At 42.9% G+C, this 26,999-nt stretch overlaps 2 protein-coding genes across 2 annotated transcripts; one reads left to right on the forward strand and one right to left on the reverse strand.

Annotated features, from left to right (window-relative positions):
• Positions 1-6,574: 6,574 nt before the first annotated feature.
• LOC127770764 (ethylene-responsive transcription factor ERF023-like) lies at positions 6,575-7,036 on the forward strand. Its single transcript, XM_052296570.1, has 2 exons — positions 6,575-6,727; positions 6,791-7,036. Exons 1-2 carry the CDS (start codon positions 6,575-6,577, stop codon positions 7,034-7,036), a joined length of 399 nt encoding a protein of 132 aa, XP_052152530.1.
• Positions 7,037-14,503: 7,467 nt separating this feature from the next.
• On the reverse strand, positions 14,504-19,092 carry LOC127769715 (transcription factor BHLH6-like). Its single transcript, XM_052295335.1, has 5 exons — positions 18,783-19,092; positions 18,412-18,697; positions 18,041-18,289; positions 17,669-17,839; positions 14,504-14,869 (listed from the first exon to the last, which is right to left on the reverse strand). Exons 1-5 carry the CDS (start codon positions 18,863-18,865, stop codon positions 14,801-14,803), a joined length of 858 nt encoding a protein of 285 aa, XP_052151295.1. The 5' UTR covers positions 18,866-19,092; the 3' UTR covers positions 14,504-14,800.
• Between the last annotated feature and the right edge of the window lie 7,907 nt (positions 19,093-26,999).

Raw genomic sequence — 26,999 nt, forward strand, 5'->3', positions numbered from 1 at the left:
CATGATGGTTGTTCGTGGTACAAAGTGGATGTCAAACTGACTTAGCTCGACTACCCATTTCACAATGCGGCCGACAACGTCTTTGTTTCTCACGACTTCGCCAAGAGAGAAAGCGGAGACAACTGTGACCCTGTGGGCTTGGAAGTAGTGGCGTAGCTTTCTTGACGTCATGATTACTGCGTAGAGCAGTTTTTGGATCTTTGGGTACCTTGTCTTTGCATCGTGTAGAGCTTCGCTGACGTAATAGACTGGTCTCTGCACCTTTTCTCTTTCGACAACAATGACAGTACTCACAGAGTAGGGCGTGGCGGCAATATAGAGGAACAACTCTTCATTAGGTTGGGGAGCAACGAGTACAGGGGGATTTGACATGTAGCGTTTGAGTGCGATGAACGCCTCTTCGGCTTCCTGTGTCCATACAAATTTGTCTTGCTTTTTTAGCAGTGCAAAGAAGGGTTGTCCTCGTTCTCCCATCCTAGCGACGAACCTACTTAGCGCCGCCATGCATCCGGTTAGATTCTGTACTTCCTTGAGTCTTGTGGGCGACTTCATGTTCACGATTGCCTTAATCTTCTTAGGATTTGCTTCTATTCCTCTGCTAGAAACGAGGAATCCGAGTAGTTTGCCCAACCGTACCCCGAACGTGCACTTCTCAGGGTTGAGCATGAGGCGATATCGTCTGAGGTTGTCGAAAGTTTCCCATAGATCGTCAATCAACGAGTCGCCTGTCTTAGTTTTGACAACGATGTCGTCGACGTAGGCTTCAACATTGTTACCCAGCTGATCGCTAAGTGCCCCTTGGACCGTAAGCTGGAAAGTATTCCCTGCGGTTATGAGTCCAAAAGGCATTTTAACGTAACAGAATACACCGAACGGTGTGATGAATGCTGTCTTCTCCTTATCCTCTTTTGCCATGCTGATTTGGTGGTAGCCGGAGTAAGCGTCAAGGAAGCTTAACAGCTCGCAACCAACCGTTGAGTCCACTAGTTGGTCTATTCGAGAGAGAGGGAAGTGATCCTTGGGGCACGCCTTGTTGAGGTCAGTGAAGTCGACGCACATTCTCCACTTCCCGTTGGCCTTCCGCACCATGACTGGGTTGGCTAGCCACTCTAGATGGAGTACCTCTCTGATGAAACCAGCTTTAAAAAGTTTATCGAGCTCTTCTCATATGGCCTGTTTCCGATCTGATGCAAATCTCCGCAGTTTTTGCTTTACTGGCTTGGCAACGGTCGCACCATGATTTTGTGCTCAATCACCTCCCTGGGGACCCCTGGCATATCGAACGGCTGCCAAGCAAATACATCCGCATTGTCGTGGAGGAAGGTGATGAGCGCGAGTTCCTATTTCTCATTCAGTGATGCCCCAATCTTGACCGTCTTGTCGGGGTTGGCACTGGAGAGTGGAACGATTTTGATTGCGCTATCTGGTTTCGGCGTCTTAGTCGTTTTGACCACTTTCTTGGGTGGCTCGGCTGTGGCGGGTGGGCTGGGAGTGTGCTCGACCATGTCGAGGCTCCGCTTGTCGAATTGGACCGCCAACTTTGCGTTCCCTTGGATAGTGATTGTTCCCTTCGGCCCGGGCATCTTGAGTACCTGATACGCATAGTGAGATGCGGCCATGAACTTCGCGAGTGCCGTTCTTCCGATGATTGCGTTGTATGCTGTGTCGAACTCAGCAACATGAAATGTCATCTGCTCCGTTCGGAAGTTGCTCGCTTGGCCGAAAGTCACCGGAAACGTAATCTTGCCCAATGGCTTGGACGAAGATTGAGGGGTAATTCCATGGAAGGGTTGATCGGTAGGTGTAAACTCGCCTCGTGGAATTGCCATTGCGTCCAAAGTGCTGGCGAAGAGAAGATTGATGGAGCCGCCGCCATCGACGAGAACTCGCGCTACCTTGATATTCCGAATAGTGGGTTCGACCACGATCGGATGTCGTCCTAGTATAACAGCAGCCTTGGGGTGGTCTTCATCAGAGAACTCGATCTTCTGTTCAGACCACTTCATCTTGGGTGCAGCCCCCTGCCATGTCGAACAAACCTCACGCTCCACTTTTTTGTATTCTCGCTTTGAAGAGTACGCTGTGGAACCTCCGAAGATGTGTGAAACATGAAGATCGGAATCTGGCTACGTGGAGTCCGAGTCCTGAGTGGTTGCCTCAATTGCCTTCTCGACTACACGTACTCGCTTCCCCTTTTCCAAAGCCAGATGCCTTTCCAACGACTTTTTGAAGATGAGGCACTCCTCCAGAGAATGTCTGTCCGACTTGTGTATGGGGCACCATATTCTTTTTGTATCACTACCTTGTGGGTCTGGGTGTTTGGGCAGGCGCTCATATTCAAATGCAAGGACTTCTGGTTGAGCTTTCCTCTTCCCACTCTTGCCGCTTTTCTTCTTGCTTGATTCGGGCACGTCCTTTGCTGGCTTCTTCTCCCCTCCCGCCTTTGGTTTGTCATTTTTGCGTCTCAATGCGTCGTCTGCATGGGCACATTGATCGACAACCTCGAATAACCTTCGAGTACTAGTGATTCGCCTTGTTGCCAACTCCTAGGTAGTATAGCAATCTCTAACTCCGGTTTTGAAAGCACGGATCACAGAAGCATCGGTGATATCGGGGATCGTATTTCTGCACTCATTAAAGCGTCGAACATAGTCTCTCAAAGATTCACCCTAATTCTGTGTTAGCGCGTGTAAATCGTCTTCGATCGCGTGGCGCTTGTAAGTTCCCTGGAAGTTCACGACGAATTGTTGCCACAAATCTGCCCATGTAGAGATCGAGTAAGGTGGGAGGTGCATCAGCCACGAACGCGCAGAACCTTTCAACGCCGTTGGCAAATAATTTGCTAACGCATTGTCATCTGCCCCAGCGGCGTATAGTACCATGGAGTAGACCTGGAGGAATTCTTCAGGGTTAGTACTTCCATCATACTTCTCTATTGCTCCGGGTCGGAATCTCTCAGGCCATCGGACATCACGTAGAGAACGGTTGAAGGCTCTACACCCAGTGCAGGGGGCAGTGGGTTGTTGGTGATCATGTGTCCTCCGTGGACGTCCATTGGATGATGAAGATGAAGATGATGATGACGATGACGACGATGGCTCACTAGGCTCCGGTGTGCGATTCCGAGGGCGACGTTCAGGTTCTCGAGAGTTCTGTCGTTGTCCACCATTGTTGTCCTGCTGCCGATCTCCGTTATCACCACTGTCCTGCTGATGCGCTCGACCAACGTCGTCTGGTGTCCGCTGTTCGCGATTGTCGCGGTCGCGGCGGTTGTGCCGATTACGGTGGTGTTGGTCTCCGTTCGAGGGGCCTCCTCAGTCATCGCCCTCGCGATGTCGTGAAGAAACACGATGTCGGGAACGATTCTCATTGTCTTGCGCGCGTCGTGCTTCTCGGCGACCATTTAAATGGTCGCGGAGATCACCGGTGCCGCGAGGTGGAGGAGTACCTCGTCTCGGCGACGTCCGCTGCTCCGGTGGTTCATCGTCGGCGACGTCCGCTGCTCCGGTGATTCATCACCGGTGCCGTGGGTCGTTCTGGTTGTGCTCTGGTAGCAGCTTCCTCGAACGCGTTACTGAGATTGGCTACCGATTCCCGTAGTCGTTCTGTCCAACGTGCGAGATCATCGTTAAGCACGGGGTCATAGGGAGCTTCTCAGTATTGCGTTGACGATGCCAAGATGTTGGGCCGGCGTGCCCGTCTGGTTCTCCGCTTCTGCGTTAGCCTGTGCGGATGTGCTAGTCCAACCGATGGCAAACACGTCGCATGGTGTACTTGAAGATGACGAGCCATAGTCTTCAAGTAAGTGAAGGACCGATGGCTCATGGGGATCGATGTCGATTACTCCAATGAATCGATCCGAGGTCAACGTCACTCCTTGTTCCTTGTCTGTATCCTCGAGAGAGGTTCCTGACTGCTGGACCTTAGGAGTGGGCGTCTTCATGGCGCGGAGAAAGACCTTGCAGCTTGTGAAGTCATGATTCTTCGTCTTGTGAATAGGACAATAGACATCACGAGTTGGAGAAGTACGCTGGATTCCACGCTCTTTGCAAGCACGGATTTCAGCTTGTACGTTGAGAAAAACCCAGCAAGCTTGCAAGTTGTGCTTCCTGGACTTGTGGATAGGACACCAGGACTTGGTGACCTCGGAAGTTGTCCTCGTCGGCTCGCAGTCCTTGTCGGAAGGACAAGGCTAGGCCGCGCTAGGAATCTTCTCGGGCTCGTATGACGTCGATGTTCCGTTCTCCGCCTCGGCGGGGGGATCCTTCGATATGGGACTGTCCGGGTTTATAACCACGGCGTTCTCGTTTCCGGTTATTGATGGACCAGCCGAAATTGGCACCGTGGTGTAAACCGGGAAGACGATTTCGCCGACTTGAGTCCACACCAGCATTGTTAAAGCAGGGATTCCTTGGATGGGGCCAGTGTTGACTCTGTCGTCGACGAAGCTCGATGTCATAGCAGTAGAACCTTGAGCACCAAATCCCCCTACCTGGCGTGCCACTGTCGACAGTAGGTACCCGTAGACCGGATATAAAGGGTATTGGGGTACGCTGGTATGAGGATCTACGTAATACGACATCAAGGAAACAAGAGACAAAGATTATACTGGTTCAGGCCCCTTAGCAGGTAATAGCTCTAATCCAATTGTTATGGGATTATATGGAAAGAACCACATATTACAAAGAGAATAGTAGAACTCGGCGATACCGACGAGACCGTAGTCGAATTGATTCGACTAGATCACCCGACGACTTGGCTCCTGTAGTCTCCGACTTCGTAGACTGTGGTCGTTGTCTAGGCTCTGAGATTCGATGCCTTAGGTCCTCCCGGGGGATCCTTTTTATATTGCAGGTCAGGCGGTCTCCAAGTAGGACTCGGAGATATCGGACCCTGCACGATATAGTAACGACCCAGTCCTATACGGGTAGGAACCTTTCCACTGGCAGACTTCGTGATGGATTTCCTTAGCGTGTTCAGAAAGCGTCCGTATATGCACCGATATACCGTATTGCCGTATAGCATACATCCAAGGGTAGAGGGTATACCTTATTCGTAACCCTGACACAAATGTTCTTAGGCCCCGTTCTATACTCCAACTCCAAACTTTAGCTTTCTTGTTTTCCATTAGCATGCTTTCTAAATTGATAAACGGTATATTTTCGCAAAAATATTTTATATTGAATTGTTTAAAGAAAATCAAAATTTCAAATTTACAATAATTAATACCTAATTAATCATGTGGTAACGAGCTTTCTCGTTTCACGTGCACTGCAAATATTCTACTCTCCTGGTGAAACGAACAAAGCCCCCCATCAACTTATTATCACTGTTTAAAAGCCAAGTACCAATTCATAGATGAAATTACATATGTACCAATAAAATAAGCCTCATACATCATTTACTGTGAGTATTGTATAATGGTGGAATCCATCTTCCTACCATGTTGACAAATAAACAAATAAACATTGTGGTTGCCCTAAGGACCAGTCATCATACTTTTTTTTTACCTTGAAACTGTGGGGGGAAGCCCCTACAATAAATTTCCTAAATAGAGGGAATATTTACATGAGAACTAAAAATACAAGGGATTTACGACAGCAAAGGGTCTATCCATAATTGACACTAGTCTTGATGAACATCTCTAAGCCTTATTAAGTATGGACTTAGTTGATCTTTCAGAGATGATTTGAGATTTCTAACGTGGGCTGCACTCCAAAAAAGAAAAGACCATTCCACTGCTATCCGAAAGATCTCCATGAAGAAATCAATTAATCTGTGCACAAAACTCTGCCTCTAAACAGCCAGATGCTGGTGTATATTCAACGCAAAATTCCACTGGCAGCAAAGGATATCACAGCTATTCCAGCAGGCAATGCTGAAAGGACATTCAAAGAACAAATGATCTCTTTTGTCTCTCTGATACTTCTGGTGCAACGGACACAATTGAGAACTGGATTTAGAGGAGTTCTTACATATATTTTTAGATAATGGAGAGACTTTATTAAGGCACAAACATGACTATGCCGGCAGCAGAGTGCTATGATCAGAAGAAATTCTTCTGATCAACTTGTCGAGCCATGCGCAGTATTCGTAGTTCTTGGGTACGAGTAAAAGTATTTGTAGTTCAGATCTACACACCACATCTTGATACCACATTTTGTATTCTAACAAATGCTGCAGTTTTATTCTTGGCAATGATTATATATCGGCAGCTAATCATCAACTTCGAAGATTATGGTTTCTGAAGGAAACGGCATTCCATAACCGGTGTTGAATCATGAATACAAAATGACTTGTGGTTGTGACAAAACCATTATAACTTCAAGAAAATGTAGTTCTAAGAGACACGACATTTTGGTTTATGAAAAACCATTTAAAAAAATATTAATTGGATCCATGCCATTGCAACTTTGCCAAATTAAAAATAAATGCCACTGCTATTCATCATATTGGCTACATGCTACTAGAAATTTCTAAAATTGAAACCATGCCACTTAAGTGACCTTTTCCGTCCTCTTCACTCATGTTGTCTCTGTTTTCGTCCTCATCCCCCTCCCTCGCCACCGCCCAGATGGCCACGCGCGCGCACAACATCGCCGTGCTCGACATCAAGGGCCGCGCGGCGCACCTCAACTTTCCTGACCTCGCCCACGAGCTGCCGCGCCCGGCCACCGCGGCACCCAAGGATGTCCAAGCCGCAGCCGCAGCCACGCTCGCCGCCACGGCAAACTTCTAGGGAAGAAAAGGAATCTAATCCACGGATCTTTTTCCGATCAGACGACGCCAGCGCTGCGTCCGCCTCGCCGCCCCCGCCGCGGAGATCGAGGAGGTCCGGGTGAGCCAGATCGACAACGGCGAGGGCGGCGTCAACGGCAAGCGGGGATCCGGCAGAGAGGAGGGAATGGGTGTGGCGGAGCAGGGATCCCGTAAAGACGAAGACGGTGGTGGTGCCATCCCTGGCGGTGGCGTCCTGAGAGCGGGAGAGGTCAGCGAGCATGCAGGTGGCAGGCTGGAGTGGCACCATCGTTGGTGATGATGATAGCCTCATGCAGTGCCTGGTCACCACTAGAGGAGTTCATATTGTCGATGCCACGGGGCCGCCCAGCACAATCACCATAAAGGGGGATGAGGACAGGAATAGAGATGAAGAATGAGGGATGGAATGAAGACGGGAATGGAGACGGCGTGAAGGCAAATTACAAAACAAAAATTATCATAATCAGTGGCAGTGGACTAATTAACTTTGTAAATATGGAAAAACGTAACTCAGGCTTACGTTGATTTGGGCATCCAATAGATCTCATAGGAAAGAAAAAAGATTAGATCGCATCTTCTTTTTTCTCCACCATCGGTTCGTTCTTGTTCTAGTGTTAGGGTTAGAACTGATTCACCAGAGAGAAACAGTGAGAGAAGCATTGGCATGGTTGAGGATCCAACATAAGACGAGATCAACCCATCAAGGCTAGGTGAAACGCATCGGGTAAGACCTCTTTTATGCAGTTGATTAGTTATTTATCTAGCTCATAAATTCTATCGTATAGTGGATTGGAATGAGATCTCCTCCTTTCTTCTTCTAAGGTTTGAGGGGTGCATCTACAAGGAGACATGGTCAAGAGAGAAACTATGGCAAGGTCTGATTGACACGGACGCACAAGAACTGAAGGAAGGAGTTCTAACGTGTTCTTTTGGAATAAAACGTAAATCTGGAGAAAATCACGCAAATGAAGAACTTTTATGCCAGCACGTGTTATTTGAAACAAAAAAATAAATCTAGAGAAAACCACGCAAATGAGAACCTCAAAGCACACAATATAAATCATGCAAATAAGAACATGTACGTTAGTACTAGGCAAACAACTTAACTGTCCCCATGCAGCACCAGTTTAAATTTAGGGGCAATTACGCCCTCTTCTCTCTACTAGCAAATCATGTGTTTACTCTACCTAAATACATATATCAATACTTCAATACGTTTTACAAGATACCAGCAGCATTTGATTTTTACCTTTTCTGAAAGCCAACATCGTAAAACCTGACTGGATGGGAAAAAGGCAAATTAATTAGGTATTTTCACTAGCACGGGATAGTTCATCTTAATAGAGCAGCAAGCCTCATCTGTGTCGAGGAGAGGTCCCGTCACGAACCAAAGGTCACTGATGTATCAGGTATTTTGCTGTCACGGATGACAGTTATCTCAATCGGACAAAAACTAAAACCCGTCACCGATAGGTTTGACCCAATAGATCAGTCAAACTACGGCCATACTATGGCCCATCACCAATGAGCTCAACCGTGATTAGCTCGTACTTGAACACGAGTATGGTATGGTGCCCGTCACGAATGATCATCTCAATCGGGCTTTAACTTAAGCCCATCACGGATGACTCATCTCAATCGGGTTTAAACTTAAGCCCGTCACCGATGAGCTCATCTCAATTGAGTTTAAGTTTAAGCCCGACACATATGAGTACTTTAGCCAAAAAATAAATTTTATTTTTTTAGCTAGCGTCAAGCCTTTGCTAGCCATGCCCGTTGCAAAAATGACAGAAGCACATATATATTCCCTTCCCAACAATCCCATTCAGAGCAACTAAGAAATCAATGATATCCACATTCACATATCTATTCGCATATGCCATTCACAACAATTAACTAATCAAGCATATATTTAGTGATCACATCCAGACATCCATTCGTATAAATATGCCATTCACATCCATTCAATGATCAAAGTATCGGTGACATGCATCTTCAAGATCGAATTAAGCATCAAAACCTACAAAACCTAGTTATAAATTGGAATAAATTTATATGTAATTAGTATATACAGAAACATCAGACCGGATTATATTACATATAATATATGCATAAGTGTTACATAATCACATGTCTTTGGTAAGCAATGAAAAATGTTCAGCCATTTAGAGATGAGCTAGCTACGACTGTAATCTAAAGCTTCCTTTTGTTGATAAGATGTCGTCTAGTATGAAACGTGCTATCTCCTCTCTAATGACTTTGAAGTAGTGAGGTGGATTGTTGGAAAAAATTTCATGCATGTGAGGCGCCAAGTTAGTGTATATATATACTTCGAAGTACTTAGAGTATATAGGCGCATACACAACTGATGAACCGCAGACCTTAAGGTTTGAGCAATGTCACCTTTTGCAACAATTCCCTGATGAAGCGAAGGCGCATCACTAGGTAGATTCTGGAGAATGATTCCTTCACACCGTGTACTCTGAATTCCTGGTGCCTTCTAAGCCCTAACTAATATTGCAGGCATGCTTGCTTAATTACTTGCATGAAGCCAATCGAGTTAAGAGTTTTGTTAGCTGGTTGCTACAACTAGTTGGTCCGTGGCAACTTTCGTTCTTGCGGTGGAGCTAGTGCACTTCCGTGGCAACTAGCATTATGTGCGAGCAGCAGATCGATGTGGATGTGTCACAAGAACCACGGTAGTTTTTGCTCCCTCCACTGAACCTCATCTCTCTAGTCAAGAAAGGAATTTAGTGGAAGGCGCATGCTACAATTTAGTGGGAGCACTGCAGCCTACTGCTTGCATTCATATATATCGAATTAATTCCTAATACAGCCTCCGTCCAAAAATATAAGAACTTTTGGACTTCGACACGGTTTTCGAGATACTACTTTGACTAACGATATTTATAAAAATAATATGTTTTAAATAAAAAGAATTGCATATTGTGATAGTTTGTTTAATGATAAATCTAGTAACATCAATTTTACATGATTGGTCTTTTTTATATTTTTGCTATTAATAGTTAAAGATACTAATATTTGATTTGTCACTATACTAAAAATGCTTATATTATGGGGGTGAATAGCTAATTTAGTCCTTCAAGTTTCACCAAAGTCTCAATTTAGTCCTTCAAGTTTTATTTTGTCCACATAGATTCTCTAAGTATTTGTTTTGGCCTAAAATCATCCTTGGGCCCACTTAATATGCCATATGGCTATTTCTAGTCAACAGTTCTATCAGAAAATGTCCCTTTTGCCCTTAATTTGTATACAACTATACACTAAAAAAACAAAAATGAATAAACAACATTGCATATGTACTTCCCATTATTTCAACATGTGCACATGAAACTTGAGCCTAATGACTATCGTATACATTTGCAAGTACATAATTTATTTTTGTTTTACATAAATTGCTATGCATTATCTATAAAAAGAATTCATAGCATGTATTTTTTTTTCTCTTATATATGTGAATGAGGGGGTATAAGTGTCATTTATCAAGAGAATTGTTGGTTATGTGGGTTCAAGGATAAGTTTGAATTAAAATAAAAACTTGAAGGACTAATATGAACATATTGAAACATTAAGAACTAAACTGATCCTTATATGAAATTTGGAGGAACACTTTGGCTATTCACCCTATTTTGGGATGGATAGAGTACCTCCCAAGCCCTAACGAGTACACGCATGCATACATAAGCATTTGTATAGAGTACCAGCATGCATGTCGGTATTGTTGTAAAGCCCACACTCTTGTGCTATACATGTGTCCACCGCGAGTTTTGTGCTGCATGCTTAATTATGTCAACATACGCACACTGATGGTAGGAGTAGTACGATCAGAATCTCTCTATCTACAGCAGAGTATCATTTGTAAATTTATTTTGTCAAAGTCGGAAAAATTCATTGTTCGAACCTAATTATGAAAGAAGAGATTTGTTAAATATTGAATGAACACATGCAGTGGTAAAAGTGGTTACATTTTTCTTCAAGGGACTGATATTCGTAATCGAATAATTTTATGCTTACTAATTTTAATTTAAAGACTGAATAATAACTGTTAGGAGTAAAATACGAGTTTGGTAATTGTTATTTTTTTAGAATTATTAAAGAATTAATAATTAATTATGAACTTCGGAGTTATTAAGCCAAAATAAATGACGACGCATACTATCAAACCAAGTTAAATATTTATCTTTGTTAATGACTTTAAAAATTATTTATTTAGTCAATAAAAACCTTAGAGTAATAAGAATTTATTTCAAATTACATCAACTGTTCTCTTATTAATCTAAACTGGTTTGGTTGGAATCAACTTAGCACATCATTGAAATTTTTTACATCAATAATAACAATCCATGTAATAACACGCGGGTTGCCGGCTAGTTTTCAATAATTTGTTGGGTGATACATATGACACAACCAACTTCAGTGCATGAAATATTGAATCTGCCAGACGAAGCTCAGGAAAGCATCAAAGATCGATCAAGGCCTGCCTCACAATGCTAGCATCTAAGAGTTCAAGCTATACATGACTGTGTCAGGCGTTGAGATATTCTGCATTACTGCAGAGGAGTTGATTCCTTCAGTCAGCTTGTCTCCTTGGATGTGTAGAAATCTGCAAGATGGATGCATGCGAAGGCATAATGGCGCATAGCGATGTGGAAGGAGAGTAAGTCGTTTAGGCAGTGTATACTAAGTTCCCCGTGCCTCCTAAGCCATAGCTCATAGTTGCAGGTGTTCAGACAAAGCCACTCAAAGTATTACTGAGGATGGTGTGCTGCACATGTTTCTCCTAGCTGGTTCGTGGTAACTTAATTTGGTTCTTTTAAGTGTAGGTGGTGTAGTTCTGATCTGGGGATGCATATGCCGGTACACATCTATATATATTGCTCCCAACTCCCAAGATAATATACGGTTAATATCTGTAGGTCTTGCCATCCTGGGTGCAGTTAAGGTATCTTTAGTTAGTTGCCATCAGAGTTAGGGGGTGTTTGGATCCCGGGACTAAACTTTAGTCCCTGTAGATTCATGTACACTTGACTGTAATCCGAAAACTCCTTTTCGGTCCACGTGTCAACAGTGGCCCCTAACAGAACGTATTGACCCACTGGGCATACATAAAGATCATATCGGTTGAACCTCTAGTGTATACTTGTATGAATTCCTTTACCCCACGATATCGATTAAACTCAAGGCTAGATATGTGGCATCCTCTAATAACTCAATCATTCACTTGAACTTGTGATAGATTACATAATTTGTGATTGACTCCTCAATGACCTTTGGCATGGCCATGCAATTCCATAATCTATAACAACGAGGAGCCCATATATATATATATATATATTTCTCCATAGAACGGGCAAATCCGATCTTAATTATTCATATCTCACTACATGTTTCATAGCATACCTGGAAACTACTTTTATAACTAGCCAATTATGGAGTAGCATTTAGTAGTTCCTAAGTAAGCTACTATACATGTTGGGAACTATTATAATCTCAGGTCTAAGGATTCAATAACAACATTAAATGAGATCACCGATGACACAACACATATGGCTCTTGCAGTGTCTTATGTTGGGTCTATCCAACAACATGTTCCCCAACATGTGTCCACATTACTAATTTGGTATCTATATACCATGATTCATGAGACATGATCATCAATTAATACATGTGCTGATCATTGAAACTTATTAGTTCCCATATGATATTTGATCAGGGATCATTTAGAAATAGCAACATACAACATAAAAAGTCTCATGAAAGAATCGCATATTCATTAACTAATAATGAGTTATCTCTTTCAAGAAACAATGTCGGATAAATATATAAACATAGTATGTGCAATCATCTCTATGATTGCCTCTGGAGCATATCACAAACATATGACACAACCAACTTCAGTGCATGAAAGATTGAACCTGCCTGACCAAGCTCAGGAATTAAAGCATCAAAGATCGATCAAGGCCTGCCTCACAATGCTAGCATCTAGTTCAAGCTACATGACTGTGTCAGGCGTTGAGATCTTCTGCATTACTGCCGAGGACTTGCTTCCCTAAGTCAGCTTGTCACCTAGGATGTGCTGAAATCTGCAATACGGATGCACGCGAAGGCATAATGGCACGTAGCGATGAGGAAGAGGCAGTGTATACTAAGTTCCCCGTGCCTCCTAAGCCATAGCTCATAGTTGCAGGCGTTCAGATAAAACCATTCAAAGTATGCTTGCTTGGGACTTCTTTTCTGGAGCTGCACATGTTTCTCCTAGCTGGTTCGTGGTATCTTAATTTGGCTCTTTAAGTGTAGGTGGTGTAGTTCTGATCTGTGGATGCATATGCCGGTACACATCTATATATATTGGTCCCAACTCCCAAGATAATGTCCGGTTAATATCTGTAGGTCTTGCCGTCCTGGGCGCAGTTATTAAACGAATCTTTAATTATTAATTATTGTACCAGTCAAATTAATAACTGAAGACCTAACCGTCTTTGTGCTATAAAAACACCGAAATGGGGCAAATAAATCGATTGCTGTGTTATCTCTTCTCCCTGAACTCGAACTCGGCCATTTGATTTAATTTATTAGCCCAGCAGTAGCAAGTTATACTACGTTTTAAAGTTAAGGGGTAAGTTTTAAACAAACACGATAAGCCTAATTTGGCCTTATCTATTTTCTTATTGGGCCAAAGATTTTTCACAATTTCATGGATGACATTTAAGTTGTATCAGAGGACCCATCCAGCTGCATGCAGCCCATTTAGGCCTGGACTTCACACACCAAAAACAGGCGGACGTTTCGTTTCCTTAGAGCTTCCAGATTTTAATTTCTTTTAATCTGTTTTTACTCGAGTTCTCAAGTGTTTCTTTAGATTCAAAAGCTGATATAGTGATGTCCTGCATTGCCAATCCTAGTCATCAACTCTTTGTGGATGTAGGATATGCTTGCAAGATGTTTTTGGCTGCGACTTATAAGTTCAAGAGATATCATGCATGATAGGTGTAATTACAGAGAAGTTTGCGAGAAGACTTCATTTCACTGTTCCACTGCTAGCATCCCAAATGCCAAGGAGAGTAAAAAAAAGGACAAAAACTCATAAATAATTCTAAAATCAAGTTATAAAATTCAAACTTCCATTGTATATACTACCCCTTCATCCTAAAATATTTTAACATATTACGGGATGAACCGTATTATAGTTCTAACTAACAACAAGGTTGCATATATTTTGTGGCAGATGTAGTATATTTGTGCTATAAATGGGCTTAAATTAATGGTCATCCAAAATAACCATTTTATCCTACCTAATTAATTAAGGCGCATTCGAAGTATTTCTATTCTAGTTTCTCTAGTGAAGCGTCTCTTTGGTACGTATAAACGTTGGTTTCTTATTAATTTTGTAGACCATGGTAATAATACTTCCTTCACACCGTAATTAATTAACGAAGACTGTATATAAGCAGTGAACATAAAAACAAATATTTAGATAATTGTACAGAACATATAATGACATCCAACATTATCATGTACTAGCAAACTATGACAACTTAAACCTGATACAAATATACAACATCATTTCCAATTTATTACATTCTAAAACTCGACATGTAATTAAGCATGTCAAATCATCATCCTCACATTATTTTCATAATATTTTAACATACATCCACCATCATTTCTAAAATACTTAACATGCATTCATCCACGTACTCACAGCCAAGTGCAATGCATCAAATATCTAGTAAGCCAACAAACATGCCATTACCTCCATTGTTATTGCCGAAAGATATATGATTCCTCGATTTACATCAATATATCTCAGATTAGCAGTTTATCTCTTGGGCCCTAGCTAGCAATCTAAAACTGCTGTAATATTACTGGAACATTGAAGTGGGCCGCCTGCGGCTGAACTCCCATAACGAGCGAAAATGATGATAAAAGAAATTATATTCAGATGCCAATGCAAGATTGCAACCATCGATCTTTGCTAGTAGATCATGGTCTTTTGTGAGCTACAAGTTTTTTCATCACATCAAGGTGCTGACAAGAGAGATGACTGGATCCTCTGCTTCATCTCTTGAGCACCACTCATTTGTTCTGTCTGTATGAGAGGATAAATTAGGTCAGAGAGAAACAATGTAACAAAATAAACATATCCACATGCATGATTAGATTCGTTTACATATAGGCACTAAGTTACAGAATTTATCAATATTATATTCATCTCTAGCTAGGTTAAGAAAACCAACAAAGCTCAATACGTCAATGCGTTGCAAAGTAGATTTGTGGCCCCCTTAATTATTTGCTATGGACATTAGCTCTTTTGTTGTCTTAAGAAGTACTACTGCTGTATTTTCTAGAGTTTTAGTGTGTTAATTAGTATTAGTAAGAATACTCAGATATAAATACTCCATCCGTTTCAGAAGGTAAGGTGTTTTGGTTTTGTTGCAAGTTAATACTACAAAAGAGGAGTTTAATGGTGGATTTAATAAAATTAATTTGTGTGCTATAAATGTTGTTTTGTTTCTAAATGCTTGATCAACTTAAAGATATTTAATTTAGTAGTACAAAAGCAAAACACATTCTAAAATGGAGGGAGCATATATACTTGATCAATAAGTCTAGGCGCCATACGCACAGAGACAGAGAGACAGAGAGACAGATATATAGACATCCTATTCCTTTTCTTTTTCCTCAAATGGTATATCCTCATTTATATTTTGGGGAAAAAAGCACATTTTTAAGGAAGATATTGAAGGCTTGAATCCGACAAGTTCTCCACCTCATTAATTCTTACAGAGGAGGAGGAGGGGTGCAAACTGACAAAGTGAATATATTGGCCATTTGTGAAATATGTAGGATCTGTGTCGTTTGTCTCGTTTCTGTATATGCGAAAAAACACATTACTTTTAATGCATGTGTGTGTGTATATAAGTTATTTTCCCAATACAGAAAGTAGACCGCGACAAATGAAAGTAACATGAGTATAAAACCTGGCCTTGCTGGCATTGTCTGGTCCTTGTATTACGTGGTAATCTTATCCTTCGATATAGTTAATCTAAAGCCTATACACGTCTAGAGCCTGCCTCGAGCAAAAAAAAAAAAAAGAGGTAGATATTAAACTGGTATTGGTTTCTCTGAAATAAATAGAATGTTGCAGTGACGGAGCTAGTAATTTTATTTGTGGGGTCAATTATCGTTTTTTAATATTTTAGTGGGATCATTTACACAAAATTTAATGGATTTAAATGAAAAAAAGAGTATTCACAAGGGTGTTAGTGAAAAAGCTATCGGGTCAGCCGCCCCCACAGCTTGTAATATAAATAGCTCCGCCACTGGTATTTTATACTTCCATCAAAAGTATAAAAATAAAATTAAATATATAAATAGTTTAATTATTTTCTTGAGGGGAAAATACTTTTACTGGTCTCAATTATTTCTCTGTTCGTATATTTTGGGCTTGGAATATGTTGCTCGAAGATCTCAGGGCTGTGCTTGTGCATGAACAATCGACGACCTATGCCATGCTGCATTACTGCCCATAAACAGGCAAGTATATCACAGGAAGCTTTCGTCTTCTAATTGTTTATTAATGTCTCTTTTACGATCAAACCAGTAATTTCTTCACCCAGTCCTAATCAGTAAAAACATTATTGTTCCATCTTACACTTTGTCCATTTGAAGAAATTCTCATCAAAATATTTTGAACTAGTTATATTCTAGCCAATTTAAAGTTTCTTTCCAGCAAATTTAATGGTAGGCAGAGCATGGTGCAGAGGTCGATCAGGAATTCTCTTCCATATTATCAGGGAAAAAAAACAAATAAATGTCAATTTAGAAAGACGAGACAGCCTGTCCTATGTCCTTTAATTTCTTACTGTAGTTAGAAAATGCTGATACGATAGTCAATAGTCGTGATTAATAGCTGTTGGTACATGGTACGCATCAACATAAAGAAGATTAGTATAGTGGAAGAAGCTAGCTAGCTAGAGACACTGTGTTTAAGCAGGAATATTAGACCAGAACCTTGATTTGGCCTAAAAATTGTCCCCAACAAATTCCCTCTATTTGTAGGCCAGCGGAAAATTAAATTTTATATTGGCCTAAAAATTTCGGCACATGTTAATTAACTTATATTATCTATTTAATTTTCGTGTGAAAGAAATGCATGTGTATATGTAACACTATAGCTTGCGACCTATTCATTCATAGCAATAAGTTCAACCCAGGGTTCATGATTTGATATTTTATTCCTCCATGTAAACGTTTTATTATGTATGGGCAAAAAAAAATGTTATCTTCTGGATCTTCAGAATAAAAAAGTCATGTGAAAAAAGTACTACTATCTATAATGCTCCATAGGAAAATACGGCTTTTGTGAATATCTTCTGACTTCAAAAGTTTGAATTAGCGAAGTCTCCTAAAGCATCAAATACGCCACTATCTTGGTCAGCAAAGTCCAGCAACAAAAGCAAATTAATTAAAGCAGCCGCAAATCAAACAGGACGCGACGACCATTTGACATTCATCGACGACTACCTTCCCCCCCCCCCCCCCCCCCAAAAAAAAAAACAAAACAAAAAAAAAATCAGTTGCTGACCAGTTCAACTAGTTAGTCACCTAGGACAAACAAATATTGTTTGGTAATAAAATCATACAAATAAACCCTCACATCCCAGGTTAATTGGAGTCAGCATCCTTGGGTCACTCACATGTGTCACTCTCGTGACGTCATCCCGGTGACGTCAGCACAGTAACACGTGCAACAATTGCAACCGTGTGAAAGGATAAGTGCCAAAGTGGACCACTCAGAGATTGGTAACAGCATGAATGTGGAGGACATAATGATAGAGAGGGGATCAGGGTAGTGAAAAATGTGACATGTTATTGTGTTTGGTACCTCCACGAACATGGTGTGGACGATGGTGCCGTCGACGGCGGCGACGCTGGCGGAGACGACCTTGAGGCGGAGCGACACCACCGCGTGGCACACCTTCGCCATGGCGCCCCTCGTCTTCGCGCAACGTATGCTCACCGCCACCGTCTTCTCGCCCACCTTGGAGACCTGGAGCTGTGGATCGGAGGGCCATGATTGTGAGGTTTGAAGGATTAAACCTTCAATTTTTTAAAAGAAGTAATACATTTTTAATTGACGAATACTCCGTACCGAAAGAGACCTCGGTCAGATAACCAGCTAAGTTGGAAACGCACTAATCAGAAGAGTTGACAATTAGGATGGACCGTAAAAGTCCTCTGTTTCTTTTGTTTCTACCTCAAGGATTTGGAGAGGGGGTGAGGATGCCACGCGGAGGGCGCCGCCGCCACCGTCGAGCGGCGGCGTGCTCCGCAGCTTCTTCATACTCGGCATGGTGACGCCACTGTCGTCGACGTCCTCGACAACGGTGGCGGCGACGGCGGCGGCGGACTGGAGGACGGATATCTCGTCGAGCAGTTGCCGCTCCTCCTCCTGCAGCTTCTCGATGTGCGCGATGGCGTCCCTCACGATCGACGCCTTGTCCATCTACCACACCCAAACACAAGCGAACTCTCATGATCTCATCTCATCAGAAGTGCAATTAATTCACTTGAGATCGACTGACTAATTGATTCACTAAATCAATCGATTAATCAGCTAAATTAAACCTTGGTGATTTTGGGGACGACGGCGCGAAGCGCGAAGAGCTTCTCGTTGAGCCGCTTGCGGCGGTCCCGCTCCATGGCTATGTTCTTGCTGCTCGCCGCCGCCGACGCCACCGCCGTCGAGCACGAGTTGACGACGTCCGGCGAGCTCGAGTCGGCGTAGCGAGACTGAGAGGTATACGCGTACAGCTCGGACAGCGACTCGTCGTACTCCTTCTCCACCATCGCCGGCGTCGCCGGCGGCGCCGCCGGGCCGTACATGCCGCCGCCGAAGCCGTCCATCAGCAAGCTAATCAACCAAACAAAATCCGTCAGTACAGAATTGGAGTCGGGTCGTCGTCGCCGGCGGGCAGCGGCGGAGGAGGGAGACGAACCTGTCGGCGACGGCGAGGTCGAAGATGTGAGGCGTGTGCCAGTAGAGGTCGAGGAGGACGCCCATGTCCGCAGCTGCCTCCATTGGAGTAGGGGGGAAGTTAATCAGGTAGGATATAGTCGTATAGCCTATAGCAATTAACTATTAGCAATATTTTCCTCCTTTTTCTTGGGTCTAATATGTCATGTGTGTGTGGTGGTTTTTTCTTGCACAGGGAGAGTGAAGTATAATTTTGGCTTTATTCTCCAAAGTCTTATGCTTCACTAGCTAACCACCAGTGGTTTTGCTATGCTAGCTGAAGTGACTACTAGTGACTAGTGAGTGTCGCCAGCTATAGCTCTCATGCTTTTTATATTACATGGAAGGTAGGCAAGCATGGAATAGTGAGGAGTGTGGATGATGCTGTTTGTTTGTTGGGGTTTGTGTGGTTGGTGTTAAAGTCATTACCGCACAAAGCTTGAGGCTCAATCATGGTGAGCATCTTTGTGGTGCTCTATGCTTACAGCCTTGGAGACAAAGAGGGGAAAGACGAGGGATAAGAAGAGGGAAAGCATATGGAATTGCATGGTCCACTTAATTGGGAGAGGCTTTGCTACAACAAGGCTGTGTGTGTTTGCAAGGACCAGCGTACGTCTCCCAAGCTCCCAGCTAGCTTTGTGGATCAATGGCACTAGTACCAAAACCATTTCGAGAGGGCTGTTAGGTCATTCCTAACCAAATGCTAACTAAGATGGTGTCCATAGCATTAAATTAAAATGAGAAAATAGAAGAAAAAATCAGGTCTTGCATGAGACATGGTTTCTGCACAATATCCAAGACATCATGTGAGATAAGCAGCATTAAATTTAAATATGGAAAAGTGGTGTTTGCATTAAAGAATAGTGTCTAGTAGGGCAAGTTTTATAGTGGAGATGAGTGCCACATCTAATTTAAACCATGTCATCTTCTCATTAATTAAGAGGTAACAAGTACAACATGCCACCTCTAGTACACAAACCCCAATATTAGTTTACTCTCACATCATCTTATATTTTTCTTAAAGATTGTGTGGAGGTTGCCCCTTGCATGAGAGGTGGCTCATTCTCTCTCTCCTAACTTATCTCCTCCAACTCATCACCTAATCCTATGTGGTAAATTTAGGGGCAACATGAAGGGGCTTATATAGTACTTGCCCATACTAGTTTCTTGATGATGTACAGTTTGTGGAAACTATGTCTAGTATCTTATGTTGGGAATGGCCTTAAATTAAACACATTTCTAGAGGCCTTCGGGCATATCCGCCTTTAATAAATACACTTATGGAAAAAGACTATATATCAATGCAGGTGAGCCATTTTCCGAAGAATTTTTATTTTTATTTTTCAACTTTTTATTTTTTAAATTTAAAAATATGTCCTTCTAAAACTTATTTTCAGAATCTGAACCTTTTGGTTATGCAAGCCAGTCTGACGTGGTAAAACAGTACGGATATGTCACACATAGCGGGCGCGATAATTTTATCCTGCCACGCCAGCGAGAGTAACATAGCCAAATAACGCTGCAGTACTAACCAGACTGGCATGACCAAATAACACTGCCACGCTAGCTGTCCAGGCCAGTGTGACGGTATTGTTTTGCCACTCTAGCTGTCCAGGCCAATGTGACGGTATTGTTTTGCCACGCTAGTCCGGTTGGCGTGGCCAAAAGATTCACATCCTATAAGTAAGTTTTAAGGGTTTATTTTTAAACTTAAAAATTCAAAAAGTTCAAAAAATAAAAAAAATCTTTTCCGGACCATAAAACCGTATGATTTTCAGAAACGTTTATAAATAAATTTCTTATAGTATCGTTAAATTTAGTTCTCAACGTTGTAATTGTTAATTGTTTTGTTTGTGCCATTCAATAATTATCACAGATCCTTAATCTATTCAGTCCTTCAGGCAGGGAAAAAGAAAACAGAAACACGAAACTCTTCGTACTCCATATATATGTTTGCCACTTACACATGTAGATAAGTATAATAATATTGTTCTAGCCTCACATATTACCATGACATCTCTACCAGGGACGAGTCAAGCTCAAACTAGGGTTGTGTGGTGACAGAAACCACGAAAAATTGAACAAACTTTATCAGCATATTAATTTTTTATTTTTATTTTAAATTTGGTCAACATACTAAGTGCGGTGTTACCACACGGCTATGACAACTCCAACTACCATGGTAACTGCGAGTTAATCAATAATAAAGAAAACCTTAAATCAATATATCTTACACCTAGAATGCATTGTTCGAATCAATCCTCAGACGGATGTTATATGTGGGGAACACGACTTCTATTGTGGGCAGTACGCGTGGGCAGTACTTACCATTGAACTTCTTAGATTTTGTGTTTTCGAGCCTCAATACTATTGTACGTGTTTATCTCAGCATCTCGGAGCAACTACTCGTAGTGCAATATATATCATTCGCATGTATAAAGTATAAACATAGCACAATTTGATACACACAAATTAATTCATGGAGCATCTTTACTCATCTTGTGGTGCTCAGTTTACAGCCTTATTGCCTTAGAAATAGAGGAAAAGAAAGGAAAGCATGGACAGGGGAGGCAGGGCCCACTAGGGAGAGACTTGCCTACAAGCCTCAGTTTGCAAGGATTAGCATCCCAATTGGCTTTTTGGATGAATGCCACTAATAAAAAACCATTTTCAGTTAAACATATATTGCAGAGGTGGGCGGCATATCCTCCTGTAACAAGAACACATCTAGAAATAGGTTATCTATGCATGCAGGCACAAGGTTGCCCGTGAAAACGATTTTCTGAACACTTAAACTATGTAGTTTTCTAAAATATTTTTATAAATAAATTTATTATAGTATTATTTTAAATTTATTTTTCAACTCTGTAATAGTTAATTCATTCATTCGTACCTAAAAAAAATTCTCACAAACCATTCATCTATTTAGCCACTCTGCATAAAGAAGTGTAATAATATGTCCCCACAAAAAAAAAGAAGTGTAATAATACAGCCGTTCTAGCCTTGCCAAATTCCATGAGTTTCACTGCTATGAATGTCCCTACCCTGCTAATTAACTTTTATGTTTTCTAGCCGCAGTACTATATATGATTGTGTTGTCTCTAAGTCTCAGGACGACTACTCATACAGTAATTAATACATATATATTCAAATGCATAAACACAACACGATTCATACACATGTTAATTTATTCATATGTTTCCAAGTAAAATGTAATATACTGAACATTTTATTCTGTTTACATGAAATGGATGTGATCTATGAACTCAATTGGAATTTGCAATATGATAATTTTGTTTAAGTACTTTTATATTTTTAAGAAAAGCCAACCAATCCGTAACTGCTGCTTGTGGGGGAATCCTTTACACATTAGTCCTGTTCGGTTAATCCCTCCCACAAGAGAATTTAAGATAATTTGAAGAAAAAATATTCCATATAGATTGAGGTATTGGATTAATCCTCTTCAATACGCTCCGGTATCCTTCTTCTCCTGGGGATTAACCGAACCGGGCCTTAAAAGAGAGAGGTACTGGTACAATTTCATGGTCAGGTCGAGCCGTCGAGGCATCGAATAAATCAGGCATACGAATAAACATCGTTTTCACCGGCTGCCTAGTTAGTCTCCCAGCCTATGCATGGATGCAGGATGCATATGTAGCACTGTGCTGTAATTACCTCCCTGTCGTCCGAGTCCAAATCAGCATGGCCCTTTCCTTGGTTTCGCATTGCATTCTTGCAGGTGGCTGCAGATCAGGATCGATCTCGCCCGAGTGTGACGTCCCCGTTGTTTGCAACGAGTGACGGGGTCTCGTTTGGTTCTCTCCTTGTGGAAGAGCCCTCCTCTGCTTTTGCTTGCTGGTGTATATCCCCCTGTCCCAGAAAGAGTTCGAAATCCTAACTATAAACTTAGACACGCCCGTGTTCAGGTTTATATATAAGTTAGAATTTATTTTTTTAGATGATGGGTGTATATGTTTGCTGTTTTATTTTAGTGGAGAAGTATTTTCTTTTTTTTTGGCGGGAGAAGTATTTTCATTTCCTCCTCTGGCCAAATGTTAATGCTATGGTTTGTATGTGGAGCTGAAGGCGGCGAGACATTCATTTTGTCACGGTATAGTATGTGGTATGTGTGTACCAGGGATTGGAGCAAAAACTATCTGTGATTAAGTTATCGAGAAACAATACTTTAACTATAAATGTAGCATAAAAGTACTATATGTCACTATTTTCTTTTAGAAAGTATAGACATGTTTGGTTGTATGTCATTTCAAAAGTGGCATTCATATTTCGACCTCTGTTGCCTGACATTCACTAGAAGGCCTCATCCTGAGCTCTGTCAGACCACTGTCACCTTACTTCCTGATCTAGCCACCCATTGTCGTCACCCTCCGTGGCAGTCTCCAAGCCGTTGTCACCGGCAATGGACCCTGCTCCTCCGTGACTAGAGACCATCGGCGATGCCCTCTCCCCGGTCAGTGCCACCGGAGTACTACACGCTACTATAGGAGGCTCCCATGTCATCCTGTCGGCTAACTTCGCCTTCATGCCTTCAGCTCCATCTTTGCTCCTCCCTGCTGCCGCTGGGTTCGCACCTCCCAGGTTGCTCTGCACCATTGTAGAAGCTTCACCCTAGCTAGAGCACTGCCCACCATCCTATCCGTTGTCCTTGGCCATTGGTCTCCTGATCATGCTCAGCTACTCCACTTGGGCTCTAGAGCTCCTCTCTCTACCTACCTTGACTACAGCAATACACGTGTGGAAAACAAATAGGAGGCAGTTCCTCTCCGGTGGCCATCCTGAAAGTTGCCAGATTTGACTGGCTAGAGGCAGGGATGAAAACGGCTCCGAAACGGATAGAAACTAACTCTACCATTTCCTTTTTTTAATGAAATCCTGGATATGAAAAAAGAATCAAATATATAGGGCGAATACAAATCGGAGCGAATATGGTAATGAATATTTTTTGGAATGTGAAAAATTCTAACGAATAGATGTAGCTCATTATTTTTTTGAAACAATAAATATATATTTCTATTTTTTTATCAATTAATAATAGTACAACTAGTTGTACACTTCATTTTATATGAGAACTTCTTAACTAAATTCATCTATAACCGAAACTGTAAGTATGGCATGACCTAATAAAAAAGTATTTGTTACGGATGAATATTTGAAGCAAACATTTGGACATTTAAATTATATCAAATAAAAGTGTTGTCAAAATAGTAGATCTGATTGAGAGGTACAATTTTCATTATAAAGATTATCTCTTATCTGAGTTCACAGATGCAAAGGATGTATTTATATTTGAAACTGACGCTAATACGATCAGGGTCATTAGTGTCCGTTCGTAGATAAAACCGACCACGAATGAGGCACTTATTAGTGCAAGTTCATGGTTGGAAGTGGCACTGATAATCCCGGTCCAAAATTTGAAAATTTTTTGCCACTAAAAATTCTTTCTAGTGTCGGTAAGGCCTAGGAGTGGATAGCGAGCCAGCTTGGCTCGGCTCGGCTCATTATCCTAACGAGCTAGAAGCCTAGCTCGGCTCGGCTCATTTGAAAGTGTTTGGAGAGAATTTTAGCTAGAATCTCCCCACCCAGGGAAATAAAATGTGCGGGCGTGCCAGTGTACTAAGTACACAAAAATAAAATAGACAAAGGAAAATGTATTTATTATAATTCTCATGGAATTACAAAAATACAAAATCCTTAGTCAAATGCGCTCCACAGCCCATCGGCGAGGTGGATCTGACTTGGCGATTATGTTCTCCTGGTTCCCGGGGTCTCGGAAAATACCCGGTTAATTACTCTCGCGAGACACCTCCGATTAAGCTGCGCTGGTCGTCGTCGTCGGTCTTCGCTTCACGTTCTCCCATGCATGATTGTGATGGTGGTGATGATGTAGATGATGTAGATGTGCGTTCACGGCCTCATCGGTCCGTGCGTCGGTGTTGGTGACGTCGCCTACACATAGACTCCGCCTGCCGTGCCGTTCAGCCTCGTCGGTGGAGGTAAAGATGGTGCTTGTAATGGAGACTAGCATGGCATTGGTCGTCGGTAGAGATGCCAAGCTTGTCGTCACTGGCGATGGGGTAGCATCGCCCTTCTACTCTCCACGGCACTGGCCGACCATCATCATGGTACAGGAGTTAGCCTTCTGATCGCTGCAGCACATATTTAGTATTGAGCGGTTTTTTAGGGGATGTTAGGGGCATAGCCTAGCCTGAGAACGATGAGACGCGTTCTAGGAACTGGGTGGCCCTCTTGTATATGCCCCGACAATCGGAGCCAAACCCAAATTATGTTGGGTTGCCTCCGATCGTAGTGGCTTGACTCGGGAGTGTGCCGATAACGGCCACGAAGAAGCCATCATGTGTATGGGCGCTGCAGAGTGACAGAGACACCGGTGGACATACCGAGCTCGTGATCACTAGACGGTGAGGTGAGTATTCATGTGAGGAAGACGCTGGTGGTGGCGATGAGTCGGAGGACTTCGCCGGCAGTAGTCGAGCAGCGGACAGTGGTGCATATGCATGAATATATATATACAAGGAATTCGTCATTGAACAGACGAGGATGGCGAGCGTGACGCCGTCGTCATTGGCATGAGGATATGACTCCGGCAGTGACAATGGACGCGAGGTCCTCAGCAGCCGACGGTGATGCCAAGCACGTTTGTTAACAGCCGGCGGCTCCAAACTTGCACATTGGCGACGAATGCATGATTGGCGCTGGCAACGATGACAAGGCCGGGCTTCTCATTGGTGGAGAAACAATCTGCACGGGCGACGATGACCAGGAACAAGTTCGCCATTGGTGACAGCCGCGAAGATAAATGTATGCCAATGATCGATGAAGAAGACGAGGATACTTCCGGTTTGTGGACGAGATCACATCACCGGCGTTGATGACAGTCATGAAGACGCCCCGATGTGAGGGTCTGAGGCGACGGCGATGAGTCGACAATCATCATCGAGCGGTCAAGGCCGGTGAGCATGACACCGTAGCTGTTGGTATGAGGATGATCCCGATGTGCCGAAGCGAAAGCGTCGTGGACGGATGGCACGACGACCTCGGCCAGCTGAAGTGAAGGGATTGTGGCTGGACTTGGCGCCGACGTGTGGGCACCAAGCAATGGCGCTCCAGCGTTCTCCTCGGGCCGCTCGACAATTGTAACGTGAGGAAGATTGTAGCGCCGGCGACGGTGAGGTGTTGGCCACGTCGCGAGGTAGAGGCTGCCACTGCCGCCAGCACGGTAAGGACGTCTAGCATCTTGATGACGGCACAGTGCCAAGATGCGTCACGGGCAGCCGGAGTTTCCGACGGGATGGAGCGGCACAACCTCGGGCGGGGTGGTTTGACGGCCATCTCCCACAGCGGCTTGATATGGCAGCGATCTCCACCGGGATAGCACGTATTTCATCATCTTGGACGGTGTCTCAGGAACTCGGACATGCAGCAGCTGTGACACCTCGTCTCGTCGCCATCTCGTGTGCATGCCTGAACTGAACAGAAAGATAAGAAAAATAAGGAGAGGACTCAAGAAATTGTACCCATGGCGATGGCTTCCTGATCGTGTGCGGCTCTCCTCCACGTTCCACCCGGCCGCCACCGACGCGTTCCGCCTAGCCGCCGGCGTGAAGTGCCTAGCTTCTCTTTGGGAAGATGGATGGTCGGATGAACGATGATGTGTAGATGGCTGTGTTGGCTGAGAGTATAGATGGATGTGTGGTGGTGTCTCGATGGGAGTCGAATTTGTATGGGTGTGTGACAGTGTGTGTTGCTATGAGTCCTCCTCTCTTCCTCTTTCTCTCGTGAGTCTCTCTGTCTCCCCCTTTGCTCTGTGAAATGGCTGGTTCTTTTATAGCGTGAAGGGGATGCAGTTCCCTGCCCAGTGCATGCATGGCTCACATATGGATGGCAAGCCAATCAGTTGATTCTACTATTTGCAATTCCTTCCATATGTTATGATTTCTTCCAATTAGCCAGGATCATACTCAATATGATTCCATCCAAATTATTCCGGGACGATCAACTTTCCGAACCGGCGTGATGCGGAGCAATTAGTTCCTTGTATTCGTATACGCGTGCACGCTGCATATGGCAAGGATTCTCTAGACAGAGCTACATTGCCTTTATATTTCTTGAGTTTCTATGCAAGCACGTACATGGTTTTCCATGCAAGCAATCCAAGCAA

Source organism: Oryza glaberrima, chromosome 4, assembly GCF_000147395.1.
Source record: "Oryza glaberrima chromosome 4, OglaRS2, whole genome shotgun sequence".
NCBI lineage: Eukaryota > Viridiplantae > Streptophyta > Magnoliopsida > Poales > Poaceae > Oryza > Oryza glaberrima.

Bases quoted from the DNA above. Each gene is read 5' to 3' on its own strand.
- LOC127770764 (XM_052296570.1), top strand. From the start codon at position 6,575: ATGGCCACGCGCGCGCACAACATCGCCGTGCTCGACATCAAGGGCCGC. The intron at 6,728-6,790 runs GCAAACTTCTAG...AGACGACGCCAG, and splicing joins CAGCCACGCTCGCCGCCACG to CGCTGCGTCCGCCTCGCCGC.
- LOC127769715 (XM_052295335.1), bottom strand. From the start codon at position 18,865: ATGGAGGCAGCTGCGGACATGGGCGTCCTCCTCGACCTCTACTGGCAC. The intron at 18,290-18,411 runs GTTTAATTTAGC...TGGGTGTGGTAG, and splicing joins TCGTCCCCAAAATCACCAAG to ATGGACAAGGCGTCGATCGT. The intron at 14,870-17,668 runs GTACCAAACACA...CCTCTCATACAG, and splicing joins TCCACACCATGTTCGTGGAG to ACAGAACAAATGAGTGGTGC.